The sequence below is a fragment of the Microcaecilia unicolor genome, chromosome 2, assembly GCF_901765095.1.
Source record: "Microcaecilia unicolor chromosome 2, aMicUni1.1, whole genome shotgun sequence".
In the NCBI taxonomy this organism is placed as follows: Eukaryota; Metazoa; Chordata; class Amphibia; order Gymnophiona; family Siphonopidae; genus Microcaecilia; species Microcaecilia unicolor.
The window spans coordinates 281,676,329-281,699,501 of NC_044032.1; the positions used below are offsets into that span (position 1 = coordinate 281,676,329).

At 44.3% G+C, this 23,173-nt stretch overlaps 1 protein-coding gene across 1 annotated transcript in view; it reads left to right on the plus strand.

Moving 5' to 3' along the window:
* Positions 1-23,173, plus strand: part of FOCAD (focadhesin) — a 438,419-nt gene that overhangs the window by 332,452 nt on the left and 82,794 nt on the right. Inside the window, 2 exon segments of the mRNA XM_030194211.1 lie at positions 2,022-2,099; positions 14,344-14,414. Coding sequence (XP_030050071.1) covers positions 2,022-2,099; positions 14,344-14,414 — 149 coding nt within the window.

Below are 23,173 nucleotides of genomic sequence, written 5' to 3' on the forward strand. Positions count from 1 at the left end.
AGAGCAGTTGTCATCTACTGCGGGAGCTTCCCAGTGGGTGTTTGGAAGAGTGACATCTTAAGACATAACCCTGGTTTCTATATGGGAGGCAATTACTAATCTAACAAAAACTGTGAGTAATAGAGCAGATAGTGTTGAAAAATCCATTGATGGTGTTGCAAAAGTGTCTAGTTTGGAAACATCTGATCATAGTAACATAGTAAATGACGACAGATAAAGACCTGCATGGTCCATCCAGTCTGCCCAACAAGATAAACTCATTTTACATGATATGTGATACTTTATATGTATACCTGAGTTTGATTTGTCCTTGCCATTCTCAGAGCACAGACCATAGATGTCTGCCCAGCACTCTTCTTGTACTAAAAGTTCTGAAGCTAATGTCGAAGCCCAATAAAATTTGCAATCAAGCCCATCCATATCTATTCAGTCACAATCAGGGCGTAGACCGTAGAAGTCTGCACAGCCACCCAATCTCCGGTAAGATTCCATGGATCCATTCCTTCTAAACAGGATTCCTTTGTGTTTATCCCACCAACTCTCATGGGAGGGCATTCCACGCATCCACCACCCTCTCCGTGAAAAAATACTTCCTGAGTCTGCTCCCCCTTCAACCTCAATTCATGTCCTCTAGTTCTACTGCCTTCCCGTCTCCGGAAAAGGTTTGTTTGTGGATTAATACCTTTCGAATATTTGAACGTCTGTATCATGTAACCCCTGTTTCTCCTTTCCTCCAAGGTATATATGTTTAGGTCTGCAAGTCTCTCCTCGTACGGTTTGCAACACAAATCCCATACCATTTTTGTAGCTTTTCTTTGCACCGCTTCCAGTCTTTTTATATCTTTAGCAAGATACGGCCTACAAAACTGAGCACAATACTCCAAGTGGGGCCTCACCAATGTATTGTAGAGGAGCATCAACACCTCTTTTCTTCTGCTGGTTATACCCCTCTCTAGGCAGCCTAGCATCCTTCTGGTCATGACCATTGTCTTGTCACATTGTTTCTTCACATTTAGATCCTCGGACATGAACACCCCAGGGACTCTGTCCTGAGTCAAGCTTATTAATCTCTCCCCTCCTATCTGGTATCTCTCTTCTGGGTTTCTGCTTCCCAAGTGCATCACTCTACTCTTATTATTATTAAATTTAGAGTGATGCACTTAGGGTGCGGTAACCGGGCGGTAACGACCTTCAAGAGTCAAATGCCACTAAGCGCGCATCCGATACGTGTGTTTGAAAATAAAAATTATTTTTCAGCTGCGTGCCAAAAATGAAATTACCGCAAGAGCCACACAGTAGCCGGGTGTTTACTCCATTTTGCCGCGTGTTGTGCGCACGTAGATGCTTACGCGGCTTAGTAAAAGGGCCCCTAACTACATTGACAGTTGATGCTTTAAAAATTTATATATATATATATATATATATATATATATATATATATACAGTCTGTTTTACTTTTGGATTTACTTTACATTTACCACATTTCTTATTTTTCAGTCTCTTTTTTTTTTTTCATATTTCTGAGTGTTACAGCCAAAGCTTCCTGCTGCTTTTTTTCTGTAATATTTCACAGGACCCAGCCATTTAAATAAGCATATGGTTGTATTGACCTGATGCTTCAGTTCAAGTCACATTTTAAAGAAATTTGTGTGTCATATTTGAATACCAGAAGAAAATATAGCTGTTTTGTTTTTTACTCAGTGATTATTATTTAACTTTGTCTTGCTTTGTTGTTTGCATCTTAAGCAAATTAAAAATAAAAAGTTAGAAATAATTAGTTGTGATGTGATATGTATTTTATTATAAAATCAGCATAATATATGTGATAATCAAGTGAACCTACCATAAAAGTGTATTTATAATAATAACCTAAAAACAAATGCCTATAATATGTTAATTGATATGTGGCGTCTTGGCAAAAGATCTAAGCTTTTGCCGCCACCTTAGATTTTTATGTTGGTTGTCCTATTGTTTGCTTTTACACTTTTGATGGTCCTTTTTTGTTTTCTTTTAACTTTAAGGGATGCCCTACAATGCAGCGTCTGGCAGCAGTCAACGGTCTCATTGCACTAGTAGGGTCTGAAGGAGCACTGATACAGGTAAACATAGTAACACAGAATATGACAACTGGTAAGGACCTTAAATCCTGTCCAACTTGCATTCTTTTATAGTCAGGGCTGGCTATTTCATTGAGCAACTGTTTTTTTGCATGTGGCCCTGCTTGTAGCCCTTCTTTTCAGCCCCTACTGACTTATGCAAATGAGACCCTGCAATAAGTCTTTGCATATGGCCCTGCATTCCTCACATGCTGCCTCTGTTTGTAGAACCCATAGATCATAGCTGAGCCCTGACTCTTTACAACTGTGAATCATTTATGCTTCTGCCATGCTTTATTGAAATCTGTTGCTAGTTTTGCTTCCACTGTCTCCTTTGAGAGGCCATTTCATGCATCCACTTTCAGTGAGGAAATAGTTTATGATATTACTCTTAAATGTTTCTTTTTTGAGCCTTATATAATGACCTGTTGTTCTAGAGCTTTATCTTTCATTGAAAAAAATGCTTTTTTTCTTGTGTATTATTTATATCAAGGATTTATGAAGTCAGTTCCTGAAAGCTGTATCCCATTTAGGTTTTTCAGATTTCTATAGTAAATGTGTTTGAGGTATACTGCAAACAGTGGAGGCATGCAGCTAGAATTCATTTATATATTTATTGTGGACATTTTGGAAATCTGATTGGGATGTAGAATTACTGAGTTTGAGGACCCCAAAGAGACATGATTTATATAGAGTTTGAGGACCCCAAAGAGACATGATTTATATAGTAACATAGTAGGTGACGGCAGAAAAAGACCTGTACGGTCCATCCAGTCTGCCTAACAAGATAAACTCATATGTGCTACTTTATATGTATACCTGACCTTGATTTGTATCTGCCATTTTCAGGGCACAGACTGTAGAAGTGATTTCTGTGCTATCATTCTAATTCAGGCTCATTGAAGGCGCTTCCGTCTTCAGGGAAGTGAAGTAAAAACATATAGGGGTCCTTTTACTAAGGTAGGCTGAAAAATGGCCTGCGGTACTATAGATGCGTGTTTTGGGTGCATGCAGAATCATTTTTCAGCACACCTGCAAAAAAATGCCTTTTTAAAATGTTTGCCGAAAATGGACGTGCGGCAAAATGAAAAGTTCCGCACATCCATTTTAGGTCTGAGACCTTACCGCCAGCTATTGACCTAGTGGTAAAGTCTCAAGTGGTAACCGGGCGGTAATGACATACGTGTGCCAAATGCCACTTGGCGCACGTAGCTGATGTGCGCCAGAAAATATAAAATATTTTTTGTGCGCGTTTAGTGGACGTGTGCCAAAAATGAAATTACCGCAAGGGCTACGCGGTAGCCGGGTGGTAACTCCATTTTGGCATGCGTTGTGTGCGCGTAGACGCTTGTGCGGCTTAGTAAAAGGGCCCCATAGTGCTGGTCCCCTTAACTCCTTGCATTTAGAACAATCAATATTTTTCAAGATCTCTTCAAGTTGGCTTTAACATAATTTAAGTTTGCATTTCTATTGTATTTAGTTAAATGGATTAAAAATTCAGATAAAATGTATTTCAGTCCTGTTTGAGGAAAATTAAAACTTTACTGCAGGTTGCTAGTTCAAATTTATCTCTTGTCAGAGGTTACAGAAATCACTGTTGAAATTTATTCACTAGCATTTGTAGGAGCTAGTGGTCTTGTTAGTTCTTGTACAAGTATTGATACCATGAGCATTTGTTTGCAGCATTTGCACTAATTGGGAATCTTGTTCTAGCAAGTTGGGCCAAGAATGGAATTGACATAGGTAGTTAATTATTAAAAGTTATGCCTTGTGAATAGAGTTTAGGCTCCTTGAAGACAGTATGGGGAAGCTTACCCTGTAACTGCCCATGTTGCTGTACTTATTTAGATAAATGGAGAACTTCAGCACACAGTGCTGACGGTCTAGTTCTGTTCATGTCCATTGTATTTACTAGATAGGAAATGAATAAAAATAAACACAAAGTTTTATGGTTTATTTGCACTTGCTATACTGCACAATATTGATAGGCGGAACAAGGCGGTTTACAATCTAAGAAAAAGCAATAAGGACAGTTCAATGATAAGAAAGGAAAGACAATCTTACAAGGAATGAAAACAACTGAGAGAGACATATAGAACATTATACATTTCTTCAAGAAACATCCTGAGACTCCCTGTGTAACCTTGGGTAAGTAATTCTATCTGCCCATACTGCTAAGGCCCAATTGAAAATAAAGGGCCAGATATTGAAAGGGATTTATACGTATATTGGCAGCCACTAAATATATCACCCCCCCTCCCAATCCATGGATATTCAGCAGCATTATTTATTTATTTATTACATTTGTACCCCGCACTTTCCCACACATGGCAGGCTCAATGCGGCTTACATAGTAACAATATAAAGAATTACAAAGTCGTAAGAAGAATATACAGTTTGTAGTAAACGCAAAATTGATGGGGTTAACAGATAAGTGAATTGAACATAGGAGGGATTAGGTGCACAAGGAAATGGGCGTTGGGAGGTAGGCGTAGGAAGATGGAGAGAAATGGATATGGGGTAGCAAAAAGGATGATGGGAAACATGGTCAATGTATAACAATAAGAATCATGTGGGCAAGCTTTGGTTAGGTTGAATCGTTAGGGTAGGCTATTAAGGCATTACCATAGAAAATTCTTACAGACTACTTTGGACCTATCGGGATAGTAAAGGAGCAAGAGCAACCAATCTCCAAAGGGGCCTGGACTCTTATGAGCCCCCCCTCCCCATGACCACCTACACCCCCGTACCAAATCCTGCAAAAGGAAAGAAAAATAACAGAACCCAAGCTCTACAGCATCCAGAGACCTACCGTATAATTTGAGAACAAAATGCACAATGAATAGGCAATCAGAAAGTGTTCAGAATCAGGATTCTACCCCTCTGTGGCAGCAACTGTAAGTAGGGAGTGCAAATCTTCAAAAAGTGAGTCTTGCATTTAAATGACCCATGAGATTCCTGGGCCTCCCAGCTGAGCAATTGATGTAGTTGATTTCACCACAGCCAGTACGCGGGAGGAACCTCTGAAGTCCATGATTGTAGAATACACTTCTTAGCTAAAAGACACATTTTACAGATAATAAAGTTCCCTCTTTAGTTTCTCCCCTAAAAGATTCAGGTTTATCTAAAACCAACTGTTCTGGTGTCCTCTCAATCCTACACGCCAAAATAAGAGCCATGTATGTAATTACCTTTCTCCAAAACCTCTGAATTACAACACAAGCCCAAACAGAATGATATTATCGGCTTGATGACATTTGCCACAAATCGCTGACAGAATCCTCTGAGCCTTGAACAATTTTACCTGGGTGTAATATGCCCAGTGTAGAATTTGACAATAGCATTCCCTGTACCCCGCATTAGTAATCAATCCTGGGAGGTTCTTAATTTTACTGACCAAATCCCACCAACCCATTGTATGCCACATATCCTATTCCCATCTCTGCTTCACCACCGCCAAATCCTTCACTGCATCCAAATGCCCAATATGGATGTGGTGATCTCAGAGATACCATTGAAAAAAGTCCAGATATTCTGTCCTATGTGGTGACCAAGCGAGGCTGAATTCAAGGAGTGCACATAATGTTTTAACTGGCAGTAGGCGAATCTGTCACCCCCATTGAAGGCCCCCTCTCCCTGACGCAGCATTTCAAGAGGCAAAAGGCCTTAACGGTGATATTCATGATAACCCAGATATTTCAGGGATGAGGCTGGGCTCAGAGTCCTTTAAATTAGCAGCTTTCAAGGATGACTTTTTGTCAATCTCGCAGATCCTCAGCGGTCTCTGGGGCTTTATTGGAGTTTATCCAAATCCTGCTCCAAAACATTAAGGCCTTGCTGCTCCCAGTTCAGAAAAGTAGGGTTCTCTAAACCTGTCGCAAATGCTAAATTTTCCCGAATGAACAATGTATCATTGACAGCTGGGTCCCTTCCTAAATGACGCATGAGCACACCCCACGCATAACGCAGCGGGCACTGAAGAACACTGAGTTGTATATAAGCAGGAAGCAACCTTCCCCCATTCTGTAACAGAATGCTAAGCCAATGAGGCGTATAAAAGGCTTCCTCTAGTCGGAGTGGCGTAAAATGATGTTGGGAGTAAAGCCAATCTCTAACATGCCACAGCAGGTAGACCATATTATAAAATTTCAAGTTGGAAAACTCCAACCCCCACTGAGCCCAATTACTGCAGCAGGACATGTTTCCATCCCTACCCTAGCTGAGATAATATTTAACCATCTCTCTGACCTCATGTGCAACTTTCTCTAAATCAGTCACTAACTCTTCCTACTTTCTTACCTATCCATAAGTTACATCTCTGCTTTACCCTTCACTATCAGTTATAATGTTCTATTATGTACTGTGTTGACATTGTAGGTAGTAGTCTGTGCCATACTTTGTATTGTTGTTTGAATATTTTTTACTGCTGTAATTGCCTATTGCTCATGTTTGATCTATTCTTACTGTACATCACCTTGAGTGAATTCCTTCAAAAAGGCGATAAATAAATCCTAATAAATAAATATCACAGGGGTAATTTAGATTTCTTTTCTGCCCAACAGAATTGAGAAACTAACTGATTATAATGCCTGGGATATTTCTGTAATAATCAGATCGGTAGTGTCTACAGCATATACAGCCACTGAGGGAAAAATTACCATGCGAATTAAGCTGGTATTCCCTGCCAACAAAAAGGGCAAACCTTTCTAATCCTCTAATTGATATTCAGTGCTGGTCAACAACTGAGCTACATTCACTGAGTACAACCCCCCCCCCCCCTCCCCAATTGCACTGGATAGCCGCCATGGAGGGCAAAGCTTCCGACTTTTTAAATTTAAATGAAAACCTGCGTAATCACATTATCCTTGAAAACTTTCCAATAAAGCCCCCAGAGACTGCTGAGGATCTGTGAGATTGACTAAAAAGTCATCCATGAAAGCTGCTAATTTAAAGGACTCTGAGCCCAGCCTCATCCCCGAACTATTTGGGTTATCATAAATATCTCCGTTAAGGGAATCCAAGGTAAGTACAAACAGTAGGTGCAACAACGGGTACCACGGCTAATGACAAGACTATCAGACACACACTATCTGGGAGAAGAGTAAAGAGCTTTGATGATGGACCCAAAGCAACCCATGAAACCAAAACCATACTTTTTAAGGGTGGCGTATAAAAAAAATCCCAGCGAACCTGATCAAAAGCCTTCTCTACATCGAAACTGACCAACAGAGAAGGCTGCCCCTTGTGTGCTCCGTATTCCCAAGATATCACTATTCGTCTAGTATTTCTAGATACCAAGCGATTTTTAACAAATCCCACTTGATAGTCATGTATATTGGAGGGCAAAATTTTGCCCAGCCTATTAGCCATGACTTTAGCTAACAGTTTAACTTCATAGTTGAGAAGAAAAATAGGTCGGTATGACTGAGGGAGAGTGGGATCTCTACTAAGTTTAGGCAAAACAAAAATTTGAGCCAAATTAAGGGTGGCTGGTAAAGCCTCCCCACCCACCCAGGCGTTAAACATATGTCTTCACCCAGAATTTTGTAACTCCACCTGAAAAGCCCCTGCAGCCTACCTCAAGGGACTCTGAATCTGTGCTTTAAATATGGGAAAGGGAAGGGAAATGGGACTTGATATATCACCTTTCAGGTTTTTGCAACTACATTCAAAGTGGTTTACATATATTCAGGTACTTATTTTTTTTTTGTACTGGGGGCAATGGAGGGTTAAGTACTTGACCAGAGTCACAAGGAGCTGCAGTGGGAATCAAACTTAGTTCCCCAGGATCAAAGTCCACTGCACTAATCACTAGGCTACTCCTCCACTCCGGTGCATAAGTTAACCAATTTTTGAAGGGAAAGTAAGTATATATTTTCATTTTCAAAATTATGCAACCGAAAACACCTGCACACATTTACACCTACTGTACACATACAGTTTTTGAGAACATTGACTTCCTTATATTGCTAGATCAGCCCAAACCTATGGGTTACTTACTAGCAGATGGAGACAGAAACTTTGATACAACCAGAAACATCAGTGCAACCAGGAACATTCCAGTATTTCTTTGCCTCCAGCAGATGGTACAGATGAACAAGTGCAACAGTTTTTCTATTGTTTATTTTTTTTCTCAGTTCAGTTTTTGGGCCAGACTCCTTGAGCCTTGGTCTATGACCTTTGTCTTTGTGGTTCTGAGGCATGGCCCGACCACTGGTTGAGGCAGAGGAGGGCTGTTAGTTCTCCTCAGTGACCCAAAACCTCAACCTACAGGCCTTTGCTCCCTGTGCCAGGCTATGTTGGTGCCCCCGCCTTTCCCTCCACCCTATACTGCCCCCAAATTTCAGGGCTTTGTTAAAAAAAAGGCATTGGGAGCTGACGCTTTTTCTTCCTTGATAGGGAATACAGTTAAAAATAAATAAATACAGGAATTTAGGCTGAGGCACACCAGTCTTGTTCAGCCTTGCTCAGGCAGGTGGCAGGCCTGTTGTAGTTGGATCTGGAATAGCCCATTCTGTCTTTTGGGGGGTTGGAAAGGGCTGTGCATCTGCAGCTGTGTGGGTTCTGTCATGTAAGTTGACCAGCTTACCACCCCTCCCAGGACACTATCTCTTCCCTTTACCCTTCCTCTCCCCTCCATGGGCACCATCTTCTCCGTGGGCACCATCTTCTTTGTTTGTTTGTTTGTTTATCCCATCCCCTGTTTTAGATCCTGGCATCTTTGCCTGGCCTAGCTGCATCTCCTTTGTCTGCATTCTGGCATCTTGCACTCTTCTTCCCAGTTTTCTCCTGGGGGTCCTAGCATCTTTCTCCTACTCTCCTCTCCCCAACCCTCCCTACTTGCCTTTACTGTCTGCATCACTAGACACAAGCTGTATCTCTCATGCTGGGAGCCCTCTCTCTGTGGTGTCCCACTGACAGGAAACAGGAAGTTCTGAAAGAGGAGGTGGGAGCTACAGAGGGAGGGCGGCTCCTGGCTCAAGAGAAGCAGCATGCATCTAGTGCTGCACACCTCTTTGGTGCTGTAGACAGTAAAGACAGGCTGGGAGGGGGAGGGAGATACCAGAGCATTTGCGTTCAGGAGGAGGCAGGGCGATGGCAAGGCGGAAGCAATGAAAGCTAAAAGAAGAGGACAAAGGGAGAGATGGAGAGAGACACAGGTAACAGGGCAAGGAGCAGGGAATGTAAAGCGAGTAACGTGTTAAAATTATTAACGCAAGTCAAAATTGTAACACGTTAAATGTGCAGCCCTACTATATTCACATTTGAATACTTCCCAGTCACAGGAAGTATCTCAGATTCTGCATAGAGGAAACACCATTACCAGTACCGTGTACTGCTGTTTGGCTTGCATCAGCCCCCAGTGTATTCACCAAGTGCCCAGTGGCAGTTGTAGTGTGCTTGCACAGACTGGAAGTGTATGTGTTTCCCTGTCTGGACAATTGGTTGGTCAAGAGCGTATCACAGGAGGGGGCATCAGAGTCAATATGCCTAACTATTTGGGTGTTGGAGCTACTACGGTTTGTCATAAACTACCCTAAGTCCCACCTGCTCCTGGTTCAGCGATTGGAGTACATAGGAGCCCTGCGTGATACATTGCAAGCTTGGGCTTTTCTTCCACAAGTGAGAGTGGAGACTTTATCAACACTTGTCTCGCAAACCCAAAGAAGCAAGCAGGTCACAGCTTGGCAAATGTTGACATTGATGGGCCATATGGCCTCAACAGTGCATGTCACACCCATGGCATGTTTTCACTTGAGAGAGGCTGTATGCACCCTTGCTTCCCAGTGGTCTCAGGTGGCTGGGAATCTAGCAGATGTCATCCACATTCCTCCAGAGTTGACTCATGCCCTTCTCTGGTGGATAATTTGTACGAATTTGACTGTGGAACTACAGTTCCAAATTCCACCTCTTCAGGAGTTGCTCACAACAGATGTGCCCAACCTGGGATGGGGAGCTCATGTAGATGGGCTTCCCACCCAGGGAACTTGGTCTGCTCAGGAAACAGGTCTCCATATCAACCTCCTCAAGCTGAGAGCCATTTGATACGCTCTAAAGGCTTTCAGAGATCAGCTACAGAATCAGATCATACTCATTTAAACAGACAAGTAGGTTGCAATGTTTTATGTAAACAAGCAAGGGGGTACGGGATCCTAACCCTTGTGTCAGGAAGTAGTGGGAATGTGGCAGTGGGCCCTCCTTCACGGAATGGTCCTCTGAGCCACGTACCTACCAGGAAAGAAGAACTGCTTGGCGGACAGACTGAACAGGGGTTGTGCAACTGCACAACTGGTCTCTCAACATGGGTGCAGACCCCAAGATCTTTCAAGAATGGGGCATCTCCTGGGTGGATGTTTTTGTCACTCATCTCATCATCAAAGACCCCCAGTTCTGATCCAGGCTCAGGTCACATGGCAGAATAGTGTTGGGTGCCTTTCTTCTACACTGGGGGAGGGGGAGGGACTTCTGTATGCATATCCTCCAATACCTCTCATAGAGAAGTCTTTACTGAAACAAGTACGACCAGGGCTCCATGAAGGAGCAAAGAGGCATTCATGGAGGACAAGGCCATAGCAGAGAGATTGAATGATTTCTTTGCTTCGGTCTTTATGGAAGAAAATGTAAGAGATTTACCTGTACTGGAAATGGTTTTCAAGGGTGATGATGAGGAACTGAGAGAAATCTCGGTGAACCTGGAAGATGTACTGAATCAAATTGACAATTTAGAGTGATAAATCACCTGGACCAGATAGCATACACCCCAGGGTACTGAAAGAACTCAAACATGAAATTGCAGATATGTTGTTAGCAATCTGTAACCTGTTATTAAATCATCTGTAGTACTTGACGATTGGAGGGTTGCCAATGTAACACCAACATTTTTAAAGGATTCTAGGAGTGATCTGGGAAATTACATACTGGTAAGTCTGACTTCAGTGCCAGAGAAAATAGTAGAAATTATTATGAAGAATAAAATTATAGAACACATAGACAAACATGGTTTAATGGGACAGAGTTAGCATGGGTTCAGCCAAGGGAAGTCTTGCCTCACCAATTTACTTCTTTTATTTGAAGGCGTAAATAAATATATGGATAAAGGTGAGCCGGTTGATATATCTGGATTTTCAGAAAGCTTGACAAAGTTCATCATAAGAGACTCCTAAGAAAATTAAAAAGTCATGGGATAGAAGGCAATATCCTTCTGTGAATTAGGAATTGGACAGAAAATAGAGGGTAGGGTTAAATGGCCATTTTTCTTAATGGAGAAGGGTGAATAGTGGAGTGTGGCAGGGATCTGTACTGGAACCGGTTCTATTTAGCATATTTATAAATGATCTGGAAAATGGAATGACGAATGAGGTGATTAAATTTGATATAGGAATACTTTTAAAACAAATAGGAGGAAATATTTTTTCACTCAAAGAATAGTTAAGCTCTGGAACTCGTTGATGGAGGATGTAGTAACAGCGGTTAGTAGATCTGGGTTTAAACAAGGTTTGGACAGGTTCCTGAAGGAAAAATCCAAGGTCTGCTATTAAGAGTACATGGGGAAGCCACTGCTTGCCCTGGGATTGCTAGCATGGAATGTTGCTACTATTTGGGTTTCTGCCAGGTACTTGTGACCTGGTTTGGCCACTATTGGAAGCAGGATACTAGGCTAGATAGATCTTTAGTCTGACCCAGTATGGCTGCTGTTATGTTTTTAAAAGGTCTAGGTGTCGTTATAGACAATGCTTTGAAATCTTCTGCCCAGTGTGTGGGGGAGCCAAAAAAGTAAACAGGATGCTAGGAATTATTAGACCAAGAATATTATAATGTCTTTGTTTCGGTCCATGGTGTGATCTCACCTCCAGTATTGCACTGAATTCTGGTTGCCGTATCTCAAAAAATATATAGTGAAATTAGAAAAGGTTCAAAGAAGAGCAACCAAAATAATAAAAGGGGATGAAACTCCTATATGAGGAAAGGCTAAAGAGGTTAGGGCTCTTCTGCTTGGAACAGAGATGCCTGAGGGGAGGATATGATTAAGATCTATAAAATCCTGAGTGGTGTAGAACGTGTAGAAGTAAATCAATATTTCCTTGTTTCAAAAGTACAAGGACCAGGGGATAATCAATGAAATTACATGGAAATACTTTTAAAACAATTAGGAAATATTTTTTCACTCATAGAATAGTTATGCTCTGGAACTCGCTGCCCGAGAATGTGGTAACAGCGGTTAGCGTATCTGGGTTTAAAAAAGGTTTGGACAAGTTTTCTGTAGGAAAAGCCCATAGTCTGTTATAGAGGTGGACATGGGGGAAACCACTGCTTGCCCCTGGATTATTAGCATGGAATGTTGCTACTGATTGGGTTTCTGCCAAGTACTTGTGATCTGGATTGGCCACTGTTGGAAGCAGGATATTGGGCTAGATAGACCATTGGTCTGACCCAATATGGCTATTCTTGTGTTCTTAATTCTCCTTACTGGCCAAGGCAGATCTGGTTTCCTCTTCGGTTGTCCTCTGAAGATCTGTAGAGATTGGAATCTTTACCAACCCTCATCACGCAGAACAAGGGATCTCTTGTGTATCAGAGTGGTAGGTTGTGAGGTGGACTTAATCTTAGGATGTTGAAAGTGCCGAAGGACTTTCTTCACTTCACTGTTCTTTGACTTGAGCACCATCAAAGCAAGTAATAGAAGTTCACTGTAGTGAAAAATCAACCTGACAAACCTGTTGGGGAGAGATATTGGCTATTGAATCAAGCAGAGTAAGAGAGCTTCAGCATCAAGTATCCATTCAGAGGGCTGAGGTCATTTCCTCCCATTTGTACTTCCATTTTGATGCTGTTTCACTGCATACTGTTCTCTCTCTCCCCTTCCTTTCTGCCAAAGTTGGTTTCTCCTTTTCATTTGAATTATACGGTTCCTCTCACTGCCTTTCAGTATTCTCATTGTTTATGGACACTCTATAAACTGGACATTCATAGAGTGCTGCTGTGTCTTGGACATCCTTTTTGAATGTTGTATCTTCTTTTTACCAATTTATATGGTTCTTGCAAGGGCCACGTGACCTTGAAGTCTTCGATTGCATGCGGAATAATGTCGTCTATTTAGTCTGTATTCTTTAGAGAAAAGAAGTTTCTCAGGGTCTTAAGACTCACTCTAAAAGGTTGCAGGCTGCATCAAGGGCTGAACAGGTGCAATTACCTTGGATAACATTTGCAAGGTCCTCCCTCCATTTCAGTGTCAAATATTATGAGCTTGATGTTTGGGCAAGGCGGGATGGTGCCTTGGGTAGGGCAGTCCTGGAATGTTTTGTCTTCTTCCTGTGAGATAAAAGCTCTGGTACATCCCTTATGTCTAGACTGGTCTAGCAGGATGATAACGAAGGTGAAAATTGTTTTTACCTGTAAATTTCCTTTCCTTTCCTTGAGTCCTGCCAGACCAGTCCAGGACCCACCCTGGAAGACTGAAGGATTTGATAGATTCCTGGATCCTAGGTAGGCCACCTGTCTATTTATAATCAGTTTTGTGAAAGTAGCCTTATGAATCCTCTGTTCTGGGTTCAGTTTGGTTCTCTTATTTTTTCCTCTTAATTGTTTTGGGGTCTGTGTTGAGTGGCTTTCACATTATCATACTAAAATGTTCTGGCTGCACCATCTATTATAGTGATGACATCAGAATCTGCAAGTCTGTACAAGGTGACATTACCCATGTCTGGACTGGTCTAGCAGGATTCAAAGAAAGGAAATTAACAGATAAGAACAAATTTCACCATACATATATTTGAGTGTATAAGTGCAAATCTCTCTCCAACTCCATCTGCAGGAATGCCTTTGCTTATTACAGATAAAGGTATGAGCAAAATGGCCATACATACCATACTTTATCATGCATATAGCCAGTGCGTTTCTTTCTAGTGGAAAAGGTGCAGGTACGCAAATGCCAGGCCACCCTTCAGGGGTGAGGTGATCACTGAGGGACCCACCCCACAATAGCCAGGCCCCCTACAACCAGTCACAGAATCTGTGACAAGGCAGAATTGATGTGTAGAGTCTGAGCTTTTTCATTAAAACTTGGGGTCCATGGGTCAATTTTAGCAGGCAATGGAAAAGGTGCTGGTACTCTACCCCCAAGTACCCCCTCAAAAAAAGCCCTGCATATAGCACTATCTTATGAGTAGAAATGTATTTGAAAATTATCCCCTAACTATGAAAATGTTTTCTTTTTTTGTGTTTTTATACATCTTCATTTTCCACCTAGCTAAAATCTGAAGCTATCCAGTCTTCACAGTTCCAGAGTAAACTGAATGAAGTCATCAGGACAGTAACTGAAGTAAGTGTCTCTTAAATTTACCAATTAAAAAAGCTGAACTTTATGCCCACATCATCTTTAGTACAGTAGAAAATGTGCATTCACACTAGATTAGATGAGAGATCATATTGCAGTTACTAATACTATTTTGTTGAGTAAGTTTTACACCTAATTTATTAAATCAGAATGGACTAATACTTGTTTCTGTGTGTGTGAATGAGGGTCAGCCCCACAGCTCAATCTAAAGTTTAGCAGAGTTTCTCCGAGGACAAGCAGGCTGCTTGTTCTCACTGATGGGTGACGTCCATGGCAGCCCCTCCAATCGGAATCTTCACTAGCAAAAGCCTTTGCTAGCCCTCGCGCGCTGATGCGCACCGCGCATGCGCGTCCGTCTTCCCGCCCAAAACCGGCTCGTGCCGGCCAGTCTTCTTTTGTCCGCGCTCAGTACGGTCGTGTTTATGCCGTTCGCGCCCTGAAAGTCGACCTCGCGCGTCTTTTTTGGACTTCGCTACGAAAAAAAAAGAAAACATTCGGAAGGAGAACTTTTCGGTCTGTTCCCCTTCCTATATTTCTAGTTTTTGCCCCGTTAAGTTTTCTTACGTCGTCGGGGTAGGCCCCTTGGAGGTCTCGGTTCGAAGGTTTTCTTCCCCTATTTTGTGGTGCCATCTTCGCCATTACGAGTTTTGATCTCGCCGGCGCGATTTTTCCGCCCATGACATCGAAGTCTCCCAGCGGCTTCAAGAAGTGCACCCAGTGCGCCCGGGTAATCTCGCTCACTGATAGACACACGTCATGTCTTCAGTGTCTGGGGGCTGGGCACCGCCCGCAGGCCTGTAGTCTGTGCTCTCTTTTACAAAAGCGGACTCAGGTAGCGAGATTGGCCCAGTGGAACGTTTTGTTCTCGGGCTCTTCGTCGGCATCGGCACCGGGAGTATCGAGTGCATTGACGTCGCCAGCGTCCAGACCTTCATCCTCGGCCGCGATTGCATCGAGTGCATCGAGGCATCAACCCTCTGCATCGGGGCTGAGACATCGGAAGGCTGCGTCGGCGTCGGTGGTACCGGGACCTCCTCGTCTGCTGATGTCGTCGGATGGTGGTGCTTCGTCTGGAGTGCAGGTGAGGGCTGTCCATTCCCCTGCTGGTGGCGGTGAGCCTTCGGGTGGGTCTCCCCCTACCCTGAGGGCTCCTGCGGTACAGCCCCCCCCGAGACCGACCTTCTTCGGCCTCGGCCCCGAGGAAGCGACGGTTGGATTCTACGTCCTCCTCGTCGGTGCCGGGAAGCTCCGGTGACATGCTTCGTCCCAAGAAGTAGAAGAAGCATCGACACCGGTCCCTTTCCCGTGTTGGCACCGAGAGCTCTGGGTCGCCGAGGGAGTTGGCACCCAGTAGGCATCGGCACCAAGAGGACCGCTCACCCTCTGTTCAAGAGGTGTCGATGCGCTCCACTATGGACAGCCCGGAACAGCCTCCACGCCCGGAACAGACTCTGACATCGACACCTGCATCGGCTTCCATGTCTTTCTCCACAGCTGCTCTGCACGAGAGTCTCCGGGCCGTTCTCCCAGAGATCCTGGGAGAGCTGTTGCGCCCTTCCCCTCCGGTACCGGGGGTGCTTGCGCCACCGGTACCGTTGAGTGAGGCGCCGGCTGGCCCCTTGCCCGGGGTGAGGTCTCCGACATCGGTGCCGCTTGCGGTACCGACTGTGGTAGCCTCCCAGGAAGGCTTCCCAACGACGTCGGCGGAGGGAGCTTCGCCGGTGCGGGCGAGGGAGTCTACCTCTCGACGCTCCCACTGTGGCCGTGGTTCCACGGAGTCAAGCCGGGCACGGCTTCAGACACAGGTCCGCGAACTTGTGTCTGATACCGACGGTGAGGCCTCGTGGGAGGAGGAGGAGGACATCAGATATTTCTCTGACGAGGAGTCTGATGGCCTCTCTTCTGATCCCACTCCCTCTCCTGAAAGGCAGCTTTCTCCTCCCGAGAGTCTGTCTTTCGCTTCCTTTGTCCGGGAGATGTCTACGGCCATCCCCTTCCCGGTGGTTGTGGAGGACGAGCCCAGGGCTGAAATGTTTGAGCTCCTGGACTATCCTTCTCCACCTAAGGAAGCGTCCACAGTACCCATGCATCATGTCCTAAAAAAGACATTGCTGGCGAACTGGACCAAGCCACTAAGTAATCCCCACATTCCCAAGAAGATCGAGTCCCAGTACCGGATCCATGGGGACCCAGAGCTGATGCGCACTCAGTTGCCTCACGACTCTGGAGTTGTGGATTTGGCCCTAAAGAAGGCTAAGAGTTCTAAGGAGCATGCTTCGGCGCCCCCGGGCAAGGACTCTAGAACCTTAGACTCCTTTGGGAGGAAGGCCTACCATTCCTCTATGCTCGTGGCCAAAATTCAGTCTTACCAGCTCTACATGAGCATACACATGCGGAACAATGTGCGGCAGTTGGCGGGCTTGGTGGACAAGCTCCCCCCTGAGCAAGCCAAGCCATTTCAGGAGGTGGTCAGGCAGCTGAAGGCGTGCAGAAAATTCCTGGCCAGAGGGGTGTATGACACCTTTGATGTAGTGTCCAGGGCCGCTGCTCAAGGTGTGGTGATGCACAGACTCTCATGGCTGCGTGCCTCCGACCTGGAGAATAGGCTCCAGCAGCAGATTGCGGACTCGCCTTGCCGTGCAGATAAAATTTTTGGAGAAAAAGTCGAGCAGGTGGTAGAGCAGCTCCACCAGCGGGATACCGCTTTCGACAAGTTCTCCCGCCGGCAGCGTTCAGCTTCTACCTCTACAGGTAGACGATTTTTTTGGGGAAGGAGGACTGTTCCCTACTCTTCTGGTAAGCGTAGGTACAATCCTCCTTCTCGACAGCCTGCGGCCCAGGCTAAGCCCCAGCGCACTCGCTCTCGTCAGCAGCGTGCGCCTCAGCAAGGACCCTCGGCTCCCCAGCAAAAGCAAGGGACGAGCTTTTGACTGGCTCCAGCAGAGCATAGCCGACATCCAAGTGTCAGTGCCGGACGACCTGCCAATCGGAGGGAGGTTGAAAGTTTTTCACCAAAGGTGGCCTCTCATAACCTCCGATCAGTGGGTTCTCCAAATAGTCCGGCAAGGATACACCCTCAGTTTGGCCTCAAAACCTCCAAATTGTCCACCGGGAGCTCAGTCTTACAGCTTCCACCACAAGCAGGTACTTGCAGAGGAACTCTCCGTCCTTCTCAGCGCCAATGCGGTCGAGCCCGTGCCATCCGGGCAGGAAGGGCTGGGATTCTATTCCAGGTATTTCCTTGTGGAAAAGAAAACAGGGGGGATGCGTCCCATCCTAGACCTAAGGGCCCTGAACAAATATCTGGTCAAAGAAAAGTTCAGGATGCTTTCCCTGGGCATCCTTCTTCCCATGATTCAGGAAAACGATTGGCTATGCTCTCTGGACTTGAAGGACGCCTACACACACATCCCGATACTGCCAGCTCACAGACAGTATCTGCGATTTCAGCTGGGCACACGTCACTTCCAGTACTGTGTGCTACCCTTTGGGCTCGCCTCTGCGCCCAGAGTGTTCACGAAGTGCTTGGCTGTAGTAGCAGCGGCACTTTGCAGACTGGGGGTACACGTGTTCCCATATCTCGACGATTGGCTGGTGAAGAACACATCCGAGGCAGGAGCTCTACAGTCCATGCAGATGACTATTCGCCTCCTGGAGCTACTGGGGTTTGTGATAAATTATCCGAAGTCCCACCTTCTCCCAGTGCAGAAACTCGAATTCATAGGAGCTCTGCTGAACTCTCGGACGGCTCGCACCTATCTCCCAGAGAAGAGAGCCAACAACTTGTGTCCCTCGTCTCGCGGGTGCGAGCGTCCCAGCAGATCACAGCTCGGCAGATGTTGAGATTGCTGGGCCACATGGCCTCCACAGTTCATGTGACTCCCATGGCCCGCCTTCACATGAGATCTGCTCAATGGACCCTAGCTTCCCAGTGGTTTCAGGCTGCTGGGGATCTAGAAGACGTGATCCACCTGTCCACGAGTTTTCTCAAATCCCTGTATTGGTGGACGATTTGGTCCAATTTGACTCTGGGACGTCCTTTCCAAATTCCTCAGCCACAAAAGTGCTGACCACGGATGCGTCTCTCCTGGGGTGGGGAGCTCATGTCGATGGGCTTCACACCCAAGGAAGCTGGTCCCTCCAGGAACGCGATCTGCAGATCAGTCTCCTGGAGTTACGAGCGGTCTGGAACGCTCTGAAGGCTTTCAGAGATCGGCTGTCCCACCAAATTATCCAAATTCAGACAGACAACCAGGTTGCCATGTATTACATCAACAAGCAGGGGGGCACCGGATCTCGCTGTCAGCATGTGGCTCTGGGCTCGCCGTCACGGCATGGTGCTCCAAGCCACAGGTTGAGTAGGATTATGCAATCTCACGAGTGGTCGCTCAATTCCCATGTAGTGCGACAGATCTTCCAGGTGTGGGGCACCCCCTTGGTAGATCTCTTCGCATCTCGAGCCAACCACAAAGTCCCTCAGTTCTGTTCCAGGCTTCAGGCCCACGGCAGACTGGCATCGGATGCCTTCCTTCTGGACTGGGGGGAGGGTCTGCTGTATGCTTATCCTCCCATACCTCTGGTGGGAAGACTTTGTTGAAACTCAAGCAAGACCGAGGCACCATGATTCTGATTGCTCCTTTTTGGCCACGTCAGATCTGGTTCCCTCTTCTTCTGGAGTTGTCCTCCGAAGAACCTTGGAGATTGGAGTGTTTTCCGACCCTCATCACACAGGACGAAGGGGCGCTCCTGCATCCCAACCTCCAGTCTCTGGCTCTCACGGCCTGGATGTTGAGAGCGTAGACTTTGCCTCTTTGGGTCTGTCAGAGGGTGTCTCCCGCATCTTGCTTGCTTCCAGGAAAGATTCCACTAAGAGGAGTTACTTCTTTCTATGGAGGAGGTTTGCCGTCTGGTGTGACAGCAAGGCCCTAGATCCTCGCTCTTGTCCTACACAGACCCTGCTTGAATACCTTCTGCACTTGTCTGAGTCTGGTCTCAAGACCAACTCTGTAAGGGTTCACCTTAGTGCAATCAGTGCATACCATTACCGTGTGGAAGGTAAGCCGATCTCAGCACAGCCTTTAGTTGTTCGCTTCATGAGAGGTTTGCTTTTGTCAGAGCCCCCTGTTAAGCCTCCTACAGTGTCATGGGATCTCAATGTCGTTCTCACCCAGCTGATGAAACCTCCTTTTGAGCCACTGAACTCCTGCCATCTGAAGTACTTGACCTGGAAGGTCATTTTCTTGGTGGCAGTTACTTCAGCTCGTAGGGTCAGTGAGCTTCAGGCCCTGGTAGCCCAGGCTCCTTACACCAAATTTCATCATAACAGAGTAGTCCTCTGCACTCACCCTAAGTTCTTGCCGAAGGTTGTGTCGGAGTTCCATCTGAACCAGTCAATTGTCTTGCCAACATTCTTTCCCCGTCCTCATTCCTGCCCTGCTGAACGTCAGCTGCACACATTGGACTGCAAGAGAGCATTGGCCTTCTACCAATACATATCTGTCTCTCCAATATTCCAGTTACACAAACAGACTCTGTTCATATTCTAGGTGTACATTCGACCAACAGATTGACAAAGTGCTGCGTTCCTCGTTCTTTGCCCTCCACTGCACCCATTCTGTTTGCTGTGTGCTCCCCCTCTCGCTTATCTGTCCTTGTATCCTCACTCTTGTTGTCCCCAATCTCAGTTACTTCAACTTTCTGTATGTTGGCCTGCTGCGTTATTTACTAGAACATCTGCAATTTGTTCAATCCACTGCCATAAAAGTAATTCACAGTGCCCACTGTTTTGACCATGTCACACACCCCCTCACCAAATGGAACACTGGCTTCTGATTTCTACTCGGATCAAATTCAAAATTCTCCTGCTTCTCTTCAAAGGGCGCTTCCCATCTACTCCAACATACATCAATAAGCTACTTATACCATACGCCCCTAACCACCTTCTTTGCTCCTCCCAAAAGACCTTCTCCATCTTTCTCCCCTTTCCAGGAGACCTTCAACCCTCGTCCCTAAACCTCCCCATTGATTTTCCTCACTTGGCTTTCCCCCTCTTCTTTCTAGTCCCCAAGTGGCACACCCTTTTCTTCTTTTGATGTAAACCACTACGAAGCAATCGTTTGTACACTGGTGGTATATAAAGTGCATGTAATGAATAAATCCAATTAAAGGAGGTCAAATTTAAAGATTACACTTTTCTTCTCACAGCAGGGGCCAGATTAAACAATCTGTCAAAGCAAAAAAAAAAAAAACTCAGCGCCTGAACAAATTTTGTACTGAACTAAACTATGAATGCAACAATTTTCAATAAAGAAATTTCCTGTGGAACAGTTCTCTGCTTATGTTAACAAATATAAATATATTTTCTAAGATGGACCTCAGTGGCACTTAGTGTGTGGCGGCGATTCATTTATTAAGAGCTGAAACAACTCTTTACTCTCTTAACTCGCCATTGCCTCTTCATAGGTTCAAATTTTTCATTATAATAACTCTCCTCACTTTGTTTAAATTTCATTTTAATTGTATCTTAAAGATTAAAACAACTTAGCTTTTGGGTGCTGTTATAAACAACGAGACCACTGGCCGAATGCGGCATGTTTCGCTACAACTGTGTCAGGGTCGGGTCCACTAAAAACAATAAAGCAATAAACAAAACTGTAGCGAAGCATGAGATTGAGAGATTAAAAGCTAGCTGAAAGTAATATGTTTTTTGTAAAGTCTTGAATTTGGACAGGCAAGCTCTGCCCTAATGTTTAGGGGAAGACTATTCCAGAGGCATGGTGACAAGTGTAAAAAAAAAAAAAACCACTGATGATCTAGTAGACTCATAATGAGCATTCTTTGGAGCTGGCAGAAGCAAACAATTAGCATCAAGAGATCTAAGGAATCCAGATGCTTCTAAGATGTAAAACTTTGTGAATAATCACCCAAAACTTTGAACTGGATTCAGTGCTACCCTCTCTACTCAGTGTTTTATTGGTAATCAATGGAGCTGAATTAGCAAAGGAGTAACATGGTCATACTTCTTTGCTCTAAATAGTAAATGTGTTGCTGAATTCGGGATGGTTTGTAATCAACAATAATAATATTGAGAAATACCAGCATGTGCAACATTACAATAATCTAGAAATAGTAAATGCATGAATCAATGTATTAAGAGATACAAAATCCAGAAATCTTCTGATAGAATGGAGATGATGCCACCTCCCCCCCCCCCCCACCTTTTTTTTTTGACATACTGTAATACTTGGAGATCAAAAGAAAGTTGAGAATCTATTATTATACCTAAGTATCAAAAAGACTCTGCAGTAGGTAATGGAAGGTTAAACAGAATAGGAGTTAGTACTGGCTTTTGATGAAATTCAGTAATCCAACAGACTGTTGTTTTTGATTTATTTAGAATTAGTTTGAGACAAAAGCCAGTTAGGGCTTCAAGGGCAATTTCCAAGGGACCTAATCTGATGAATAAGGAGAGGTTAGAAATATTAAGAGACTATCATCAGCATAAAAAAGAAACGGATGTTGCTAATGGGCTCAGGAAAATATTGAATAAAAGAGGGGAAAGAATCAAGTCCTGGTAGGACTCAGCAGTTAAGAGGGAATACAACAGAGGAAGAGGTAGTGGAGATCATATACAGAAGGAACATGCAGACAAAAAAGAAACAAACCAAGCCGAAGTTGTAGCAACCAAGCCTATAGCTTGTAGATAAAAAATTAAATATTGTACAGCAGACATCTTTAATTATAATAATTAAATTGAAAAATAATGATACCTTATAGAGCAGGTCATTCTCAACCTAGTCTCTTCAGGTTTTTAGGATATTCACAATACATGAATAGATTTGCATGCAATTGATGTAGTGCATACAAATCCCATTGTCATATTCCTAATTGATATTCGAATGTCTCGCACAACTCTGCACAATGTAATCCATAACCAAATTGTAACAAATGTATTTCTATTATTCATATCCTATTGTAAGCCACACTGAGCCCGACAAAAAGGTGGGAAAATGTGGGATACAAATTGCAATAAATAAATAAATAAAATTCATGAATAGTCATTGTGGGTATCCTGAAAACCCAGTGGGACTAGGTGTGCCCTGAGGGCTGGGTTGGAAGGGCGGCTATAGAGGTTAGTACAGTGTTTACCGAGTCAGTCCTGGAGTACCCCCTGCCAGTCAGGTTTTCAGGATATCCACAATGAATATGCATAATGGAGATTGCATACAGTGGAGGCAATGTATGCAAATTAATATCATGCATATTTATTGCAGATATCCTGAAACCTGACTGGCAAGAGGGTACTCCAGGACTGACGGGGAAATATTGAGTTAGTATATTAAAGGATGGTAAGATTAACATGAGAACACGGGAACCGAAGGTCCATCTAACCCACTATTCTGTTTCTAACATAGCCAATCTAGGTCCCAAGTACCTGGTAAGATCCCAAAAGAGTAAAACAGATTTTATACTGCTTATCCCAGAAATAAGTCCATATTAATAATGGCTTATGGACTTTTCTTCTAGGAATGTGTCCAAACATTCTTAAACCCTGCTAAGCTAACTGCTTTTACTACATTCTGTGGCAACAAATTCCAGAGCTTAATTATACACTGAATGAAGAAATATTTCTTTGATTTGTTTTAAATTTACTTCTTACTGGCTTCATTGTGGGTCCCCTAGTCCTTGTTTTTTTTGGAAAGAGTAAACAAACAATTCTTGTCTACCCATGCACTCCACTCTA